Here is a 9,872-nt window from a genome sequence, read left to right on the forward strand (position 1 = left end):
CCATCTTGACTCCTCGTATGTACCATGTTGAATCGTTTACTCCATCAGTTCATGCTAGCAGGACAGGGTGAGAACTTTGTTCATGTTGACCTTGTCTTTCAGATCCCTCCCGGAAAAATGCAAGGAAAATCAACAAAATTTCGCAGCCTTTAGCAGCTCAAGTAACTGCCCTCATAAGTGTAAGCAGGTAGGTCTTTGTCAGTATATTTGCTCTTCAGAGATAAAATAATCCATCCAGCGGCATTAATTAAAAAAAGAACCTAAAATACTCTGGGGCTCATTAAAGTTAAGAATAACAACATGATGCGATGACAGATACAACTTGCTGAGGTTCTGAAAATAGCAGGTTAAAATGTAAATATCTTTTAATAAATAATTTTCCTGCAATGTAAAAATAAACGATATTTCCTTTGGCAGTAATAGCTGATTTAATCTTTCGCTGGGAAGTTGCTTTGCTCATAAAATATCATTGTGCTACAAAAAAAAAATATTATTTTGTTGTTTTGAAAGACTTTTGTAATCCACAATAAACTGGGTGACTCTACTTATGTCCAAGATAAGCGCCAAGAGTGATGCAAGCTCCCACCAGAACCAGACTCAGGATAGTCTTCAGAGAGATCCAGGAGAAATCGAACAAAGGCCTCATGCTGTTGCCATACAACTCCACAAAGGCATCCTAGAAAGGGAAATAACACAATATCAGAATTGCAGTAACTTTTTTGGGGGGTGAGGGGTGGTGGTGCAACTTCTCCACCCTCAATGGTCATCCGACAATCACGCCAGCACAAGAAAACCACACAAAGCTATTAAAACACTCATTTGGGAGCTCTGTTTTTTGTGCAGTACTTAACAAAAAGTTCTCTTGCCTATTTCTTCACAAATTCTGCTGTAATTACTTAGTCATGACTTCTACTTTAGGCATGCCCAGTCTAACAGAAAAACAGGAGCAGCATTTTGAAATACAAGTTGCCACTATTTTGGCTCCTGAATGTTGTCTATACAAACATACACAAAGGAGGTAAATGGACCTTCATTCTCCAAATCTTTCATTTCCACTGGACAAGGGGCATCTCTACAGGAGGTCAGCTTTGCGGAAAATAAGGAAGTATTTATTTGGTTCCCTTGGGATGGGTTCAGAAGACTATGTGTAATAGCCACAGATGTTTCTTCCATATGAACTGAAGCAGTTAAGAGTTGTGTTGCACCTATGATCGTCTCTCAGAATTGTCACCAAAAAAAGGTGATGCTGTGGTCCTGCGCTCCAGGAAAACTTGGTGATATATGTAGACAACAAATGGAAAGGCTGTTTAAGTAGCAAAGATAAAGGTTTTTGTGACCCATAAATACAATGGGATTTCATGGGGTTAGTGGTCCAATTTGTGATACTCTGCATATAATTCCTTTCTCTCAGGCTGCAATTCCTAACAAGCATGAAGCTTCAGAGCATTCCTGAGAGACGGCTAAATCATACTGTATGGCACGAAAGCAGTAAATAGCCAAGCTGAATGACTTCAAAAATATGACAAAACTGATAGCATCATGTATGGTAACTCTTTCACTATGCAGTCAATTGAGGTCTGCTCCCAAACTACTGAGATAAAGCCATGAAACAGCTACCTAACACAGGGGCGTCTGTCTCTACTTTTGTTACTCTAGACTTCCCATTTTTGGTAGAAGTCAACATTCTCTATTATGTTATAATGCCTTTAGCTTTTATGCAATGCTACTATGCTAGGAGGTAACCTGCTTTCTAAAAATGCATATATGTTATGGTTTACAGCGGGAATTGAAGAGAGAAAGGTCTCCATTATTAATGTAAACCTTTCATCCAAGTTATTTTTCTGCAAATTATGTAATTAAATTTGCCTCCCTCATTGGCCACCGCTAGTTATTGTCAGAATACGAGCGTTTGTGGTTTTACCACAAGAGGGCGTGTAAGGTTTTTCAATATTTTGACTTCTATCACTAGGCACTGAGCAAGATTCAAAGATAAAATAGATATTTACTTCAAAAATATGTTATTACATTAAGTAGTATTGGTGCATGTTGTTGGTCAGAGTGGATGTTGGTAGGTAAGAGGTGGTAACAGAACAGCCATAGGCTTTGGCCAACAGATTGATGTGAAACACATCTGCCTCTTGCTATTTCTCAATGCCTGTTCCTCTAGGCAATCATTTTCCAACTTGGGTTTCCAAAGGTATATTCTTAAGTGAAAGCAGCTTAACCTTTTTGGGGGGAGGACGGAATGTTTTAATGCAAACTCTTAATTCCAGGGAGAAATTGGCAACTTTTGCTTAGCTGCCTGTTTTTTTGACATAGACATTTGCAAACTCTGGCCTTAATATTCGGCTGTGCTGTTGCAGAGCTGAAAAAGCACACTCAGTTTGCTGTGCAGCTCTTTGGAAAGCTGCTTTTATTTCTCCTTAAGGCTATGAAGTAACACAATATCCCAAAATGTTACAGACTGGGCTAAATCCTGTTGTCGCCAGTACAGACTCACTGACTTCCACGGGAGCTTTGTCTGTATAGGGAGTTCATGATCAGGCCTTATAAAAATACAACAAGGGTAAAGTTCAACACTTGGTGATATTATTATGGGTGGAAAAGAGAGGAAATGAAAAAAAAAACCCTCATGGAAATGCAAGTCATGTGAAAACATTTTAACGTTAATGTTTTCATGGTTTCTTTCTGTGGGGAAGGTCTCACTTCTGTATATTCATGACAGTCGATGCATACACAGTATCAACATCAAAATGAGCATATTTTATGCCTCACTTCTATTCCAGTTTAGGAACATTCCTCCCAGTTTGTCTGTGAGACTATTTCCAACAATTCAGTAGTGCTCCTGGTATTGGATATGAAGATGGACAGAGGGTAACAGTAAAACTTGGATACAAGGCAAGAGTATGGCATATCCTATGGCTCAAAAGAGGAATGTTAACAAAAACTGTGCAGCATGCAGTACTTTTTTTGTCCGAGATTATTACAACAATAACATGAACCCAACCTAATGGTGTCTGCACTATATATTACAAGTAGCTCTTTATGATCGTTCTCCCTCCCCTTCTCAAACATCCTGATTAGGCCTATTTCCGAAGCTTGTTTGAACAGCCTGTCACTATTTGTTTAAGTTTCAAACCTGTTTTAAATAAACACATGTCCATTTTATGTACTAAAACAAGGGGGGCGGGGGGAGGGAAGTATGACCCGTTGCTGCAAACTATTTTAGCACAAAGAGAACCTAAACAGAATCTTAACTGTTTCATAAGGTTTGTCTCCTGGAAACCCATGTATTTGTCACCGGATTTTTGTCGCCTAAACTGCTCTGTTTAAAATAAGAGAATCTCAGCTAAAATAAATAAGATTAGGAAAATTGCTTGAAACACTTGATGTCCTCTGAAAAGCACTCTTTATAATGAAAGCAAGGGTCCCCTTGGCAAATAGACCGAGGCAAGTTCTGGCTTGGTCAACCCTTCTGAAACTTTTACACAATTGGAAAGAAAATCATTGCAGGCCTTGCTTATAAGGCCTTCAGAATTTAATGGGAAGTTATATCCTGGATGTAAAATTATATCAGGGCAGTTAAAAATTATATGGAAAAGAACTCTTCATTCAGCTCTGTAAGTTTTTAAAAAGTCATTTCTTAAGAAGCTTTTATTAAGTCAAATCAGTCCATTGCTGGTTTATTGTGCAATTTTATGTTGACTGTTTCTGTGAAGCAAGAAAGGTGGCGGTGAGGAAGGGAAAGATGCTCTACCTAAGCTCCTCTTAGGCACCAAAGCACCTGAGATGCTTATTTCACCTACCTGGGCTTGATTGGCAGGCTAGGAAGATTGCCCTGAGGACACCACTCACTGCCCTCTTGCCAGCTGGACTATATACAGGGAGAAGAGACTGTGTTCCTGCCCGGAGTTCCTGGAATTTGTAGGGAGTCCAGGACAAAAGTGGAGTTTGTCACCCTGAGAGGATTAGGAGGCGTAATAGCGCACTGAGTCAGGGCAGTCTCAAAACAAAGAGATCACACTATCCTGCTCTTCCGCTGGCTCAAATTCGGCAGCTCCGATCCAAGAAACAAATGTCATCTTTAATTACATGGGCATTCTTTGCTCGTAGAATGAGCCGAGTTTATTCAGCCTCGGTCCTTTTGCAGCTCAGTCTTCACCCCAGCCTGAGAGGCAAGGCACAGCTCCTCGGTCGCAGAGAAGGATGTACCGCCCACAGGCTGAGCCCAGCGAAGCATTACAGATCTGACGGCTCCTTACTGAAAATGCAGAGGGAGAAGGCAGTTCCTGCCTAGCGTTTCTGACTGAGGGGGCAGTGGGGAGAGCAAACATGAGGAAGTAAAGGCTTCCTTTTTCTACCTGAATCAAACAGCTGGTGAGGAAGTGACTTTATTTCCCTCGTTATCATTGGGTTGGCAGGATATCCTCTTGAGCCACATTGTATTGAATGAAGAGCCGGTGAGACTTCCATTTTACTGAACGGGAATTGCCTTGCAGCTATTTTACGCTGCCCTCTCTGTGACTTCAAAACAAACAAACAAACACGCACTAGCTCCCAGCTTTTGAAGAAACTTGCACAGGTCTGAACAGGGTGGCTTTACCACCCAGTATGGGGCAGGAGAGGAATGGCATATGCTTTGATGCCAAGGTTTAGCAGCTGAATGACTTTTCCCTCACCCCTGCCTCCAAACGAATGACATAAATTCTCATAAAAGCTTTCGTTCCTGCATGGTAACTCATTTCAGAAGGAGTTTGGGGAGGGAGAGGGGAGGCAGACAGAGCTGGTTAAATCGTCCCATGTTTTCTAAGCAGTGAAACCTCATTAAAATGTCATCTTGAAGCTAACGAGAGAAGTTCTTGGAACACAAAAAATAGACAAATGTGTAGCTGTTCTTTCCCCAAAGAGTTTATGGGTCTTTTATGCAAGCTTAAGTCGTGAGCACATGCAAATAAGGACAGGTCAGACCTAGGCTGCGTTGTGCCGAGGTGTGGCGTTTCACAAGGTCGGTATCTTTAGAGAGGCTGATATCTTTTTACACCTGGGAGTGCCAACGTGCTGGTAGTCCTGCCAGGTGCACATTATCAAATTATAATGGGAAGGAAAAGAAGGTGTCACCATACAAGCCCTGCTGATCACAGGAAAAGAACCTGCTTGGGGAGTGGCTTTGGCACATGCACCCCTGAACAAATTCCCATCTGTTTTTTCTCTTTCCCCCTTCATCTTTGCCTGTTGTAGAAATGGGTCTATTTTGGGGACATGGTTTAGTAGTGAACACGTCAGTGCTAGGTTAATGGTTGAACTCAGTGATGTTAGAGGTCTCCAATCTTCCGTGACTCTGTGATTCTATTTTGAATTCTCTGAGTCCACAATGCCTGACAGTCATAGGTCTGTAGCTGATGTGTTAGTTGCTGGCTGCACAGCCTTTTGTTTCTTCAGTGGTATCTAAGGTTTCTCACTTTGGACAAAACTGGTTCTTATCACAGTGGTCTTGCCTAATTTCTGTTTGTGCCCTTGCTACCTATTTGTATAAATTCCTACACTGGTGAACTTGTGATCTTGCGGGTGTATCTTGCAGGTCCTTGTCTTGCCAGACTCTCACTTTAAGGCTGTGTGAATTGAAATCAGTGGAAATATTATTTGCATAAGACTGACTAAACATGGCACTCAGATGGAGACGTCTAAGAAGCATGGACTAACGGTGGTTAGGTTTGCTCATGGCAAGTGATGATGCATATGCTTAGAAATATATAAATGTGAGTGGTTATAGTAATGGAGATGACTATTCCTCCTGTCCATGCTCCTATCTGCAGGCAGATTTCCTCCAGACCCCTGTAAGATGAAGGATAAACCCAGGCTTTGAGGAATGGTCAGGCCATCTCTTTAAACACAAGATTTGTAAGGTGTTGATCATTCAGCTCGGATGGAAACCCATCCCGTATTCAGACTAGGCTACATTCTTGTTAAACCAAGTCAGCATGAGAAATGTTTCAGTAATTTAGTCTTGGCGTCTCTACTTAATTCAGTTAGACGTGGCTCTGCAATATGCAAAAGTCCAGACCTAGTGGAGGCTGCCTCATTCTCCTATTCCTGGAAAGGCCCACACTATAAAATGAGGTATTTCTGGCATCAGTGTAACAGCTGTAATGTCACTAGAGCAGCTAGCTGGTGGTATTTAACGAGTGCCACTTCTGAGGGAGCACTGTTTGCATTAATGAGAGAAAGAAGGCAAGAAGGCCTTCTGGACAAAATCCTCTAAGTTCAAACAACATGGTCAAAGCCACTCTACTCGATCCTTTCTTTTCAGATTTTTTTGTGGGTTGATAATCCTATTCAAATGATTTGTTATTTTACTTAGTTTTATTTTCTGAAGGTACCCTAGTTAGGTAGAGTGTTAGAAGCTGTGTGCCACTCATACCTAGAAAACAAATGTGTCCGTACACATGAATCTCAGTTGCACTGAGGCCCATTCAGTTTCAGGCCACCTCCTTCTCCAATGTATCAAACCTGTTCTAGAGGGTTTACATCCATATACAGCAGCAAACTTAGCAACACCCATTTGTGGATTTGTGAATCATTTTGAAGGACAGAGCAAGTGTCACAATGCTGCTGGGGAGACTCATTTTGTCTCATAGCATTGCTCTTACACTTGAATCCTCTGAAAAGAGACCAGATGCATTAGGACCCCTGTCAAATCTTCAGAATTACTTTAAAATGAAAATAACAACAAAATGGGCTTGAATTACAAGACAGGCCTGTTCCTCACTAAATCCTGTTTAAATTCTCTGTCTTGCTCGTAACTTGCTTTCAACATGATTGCCCTTCCACTGGAAAGAGCCTAACGAATTTTAAGGTCCAGCTCTGAAGATTTGTCTGGGGTGGGTGCTGCACTGACAGTAGAGGGAAATGTGAACACATCCCCCATTATGTTCCCTGCCTGCTCCAGCTGCCTGCTCTCAGGCTGCCACAGAAGAGTTAAATCATGTAACCACCTGGGAAATGGGAACCGAAAGTAGCTGCTTGTAGAACTGCTCAAAGTGCTGTGGCACAGCGTTTGTCATCAAGGCCACGGAGGGTTTCATTTAACAAGCGCATCCAGCAGTGCTGAGCTCAAGGCGCAGGTACGAGCAGAGGCAGAGAGAGGAAAGCGAGGCTGTCAGCCTGGTGAGGGACCTGGCTCAGGGCAGCCTTGGTCAGAAAAGGCTGAGTGCACGTGTGAACCAGATGGGTGAAATTGAACCGGTTTGAGCAGGTTGTCCTATCCACTGCACCACGAGAGACCAGTCACACATTTTTCTGCTGCTTAAGATCCCTCTGGGACACACTCCATCCTGTGTTTGTTGTATCAACACTCAGTTCTGATCCAAACCCCTTTGGCTTGACTAATTTGTGCTTAGCGTTGAGCAAGAGTAGTGCAGCACTGGAGTGGTGGCCTGGGTGTTCCTTGGTGTGCCGTGGTGTTCCAGCGGCAATAGGCCATGTGAAACCATCAGCACCTTCTGCAGAAGTGCCACCCATTCCTTGTGTGACTTGAAGGAGGCATTCATTTTTTTTCCTAGTTCTCATGACAAGCAACCAATTTACAGGGCCAGTGAGACACCACAGCTAACATTACGATAAAGTAACCTCACAATAAATCTGCAATTTAATAAGTGCAAAAATAGCCTACACTGTAGACTTCAATGGACAGTTACATTTCTACCCCCAGCCACCTGGAAAATACGAATTTGCCCATGTGTTTTCTTTGGCAGCCTACACCTCATTAGCAGCTCAGACCATTTCTGCTCACCTGTAAAAGCCTTATTTGAGGCAGAGAAGAGGCAGCATTTTTTGGTCATTGCTCTCTCTTGCCATTTCCTAAGTCAGCCCTCCCACTGGGAACTGTAGGGGAGGCAGACAGGTCCTGGCGGTCAGGCAGTCTGATGGGATGAGCTCCAAGTGCTCCCCTTCCACGAGGGTACACATGAGAATGGGGGCCTCCTGGTGGCTTGCTCCATGTTCTCATCATTTCACAGCTAAGTGATAATGGGAAATTAAAATAAGGGGAAGTTCCAGGTCTGCATCTGCTCAGAAGAGATTGGTTTTGGTAGTGTGCCTCCCCTCCTCCTTCTTGTCCTTTCTGTCCTATTCACCCTTGCACAAAAGCACGAGACCTGGGAGGCAAATGGAGGGTGAAGCAGCAGGGAAAGGAATGAGTAGAGCCTGTGTAGACTGAGTCAAGTAGCAATTTAGACAAAATGAACTGTCTAAATAGGACAGCTGAAAACTGCCTGAAAACTGAAAAAATTGCTGAACCTTGCTTTTAAGATAGCTTTATGCATTGCCTTGCCTTATGGGGGGAGCTTGTAGGTTAAGGTTGGCTGTTAAATCTTCAATTTTTGAGTTCATCCAGAAAGTGCTTTGGCAAATGTTATCAGGTAAGAGCTAACAGGGACCAGATGAAAACACAAGGAACAGTCAGAGTGTAAGAATACAATTCACAAACAGACTAAAGGACTTTGTTTTGTTATTCAAAACAGCTCAAATTCATTTGCATACACAGTTGTAATTCATTAACTATACCCATTAGATTTATTCAAATGCCACCACACAAAACCAATACCAAAACAAACGGGCACCCTACAGGAGAAGTGATGTCTTCTTCCGTCCAAAAGCAAGTACCACTGGGATGCTGGAAAGACAGTTTAATAGAAAAAGCGACACATCTACCCATATAATAACACCTTTTTCCATTAATTCCTCTGCAACAAGAAATAATGTCTTGATGACACAAGGCACAAATTCTGTTTCCTTTTAGCAGAAAGCTTTAATACTGAACAATGTCAGACACTAGCAGCAGCAGAAAAAGGGTTATTCTGTGCTTCAGAGGCTTTGCTGGTTTCCTCGATGGAAACATGGCTTATACCAACTGCAGGAGTCTGCCAGCATGGTTGAAGTACCTCCCAAACAACGTGAGTTACATTGGAAAAAGTAGTCTTCTCTTTGGTGTGAGTCTATGTAAGTCTACATAGTGGGGAAGGGAAACACGCCAAAATAGTTATCTTTGTAGGCTAGGGATGTGATTTTTTCCCCATGAGATAGTTATGCTGGCCAGACTTTGTCATGTAGACCTTAGGAACTTTTATTTGCAAAATAAGACTGTAATTTATTTTAACCAGATGTTCAGCACTGATCTGTGTCTGTGCATTCACAGCACACTCCAAGTAATATTTACTGTGAAAGACATATACCTTGGACCCCGGTAAGATTTTATAAACATAATGCTGAAATTTTAAGGCTGTGGTGGGATTTTCCTTTTGGTGGTGATGGGTAGTACCTAATGAAGTAAGCTGCTGTTCTGGGTATTGAGTTTTGCCCCTATTAATCAGATCCCCTACAGGTCCTCTAAGGCAAAAGTCTCAGCTCTCCCAGGTAGCAGAAATTCACATCAATTGCTGGAGCAGATCATGCAGTTCCTTACAACCTAATAGCTGCTGGAAGCACAGGGTGAGAGCTGAAGTGACCTAGGATCTCTCTTTTCTTGGTAAAAAGCAGGAGGTATGAGTGCCAGTCCTCTGAATAAACAGATCCCTCTTTGTTTTCTTTTGTGCCTGGTGTTCTTGGGAGGAGGCAGGGGCTGGTTCTGCTACAGGACGGTGATCATCAGAGTGGTCACATAGCTGTCACTGGAGCCTGATGTACCTACCACTATCAACAAGTTACACATACACATCCTTGGGAACAGCTGAAATACAGCTTAGCCTGCATTCCTATGGCCAGTCATTCAAAACAGAAACTAAAGGTTTTGGCTAACTGCTACTTTTTTCTTTTTTTTTTTTCATAAGCCTGCATGTCTCTGCAGATCATTCACAAAGGGCTGCACATTTATATTT

The 9,872-nt window shown here is 42.4% G+C and overlaps 1 protein-coding gene across 1 annotated transcript in view; it reads right to left on the reverse strand.

Annotated features, from left to right (window-relative positions):
- Positions 1-5: 5 nt before the first annotated feature.
- BCL2 (B-cell CLL/lymphoma 2) overlaps positions 6-9,872 on the reverse strand; it is an 89,873-nt gene continuing 80,006 nt past the window's right edge. The window contains exon 3 of the mRNA XM_009080604.1: positions 6-676. Within this exon, the coding sequence (XP_009078852.1) occupies positions 542-676 (135 nt within the window). The 3' untranslated portion in view covers positions 6-541. The remainder of the gene's footprint in view (positions 677-9,872) is intronic.

The sequence above is a fragment of the Acanthisitta chloris genome, unplaced genomic scaffold, assembly GCF_000695815.1.
Source record: "Acanthisitta chloris isolate BGI_N310 unplaced genomic scaffold, ASM69581v1 scaffold1938, whole genome shotgun sequence".
In the NCBI taxonomy this organism is placed as follows: domain Eukaryota; kingdom Metazoa; phylum Chordata; class Aves; order Passeriformes; family Acanthisittidae; genus Acanthisitta; species Acanthisitta chloris.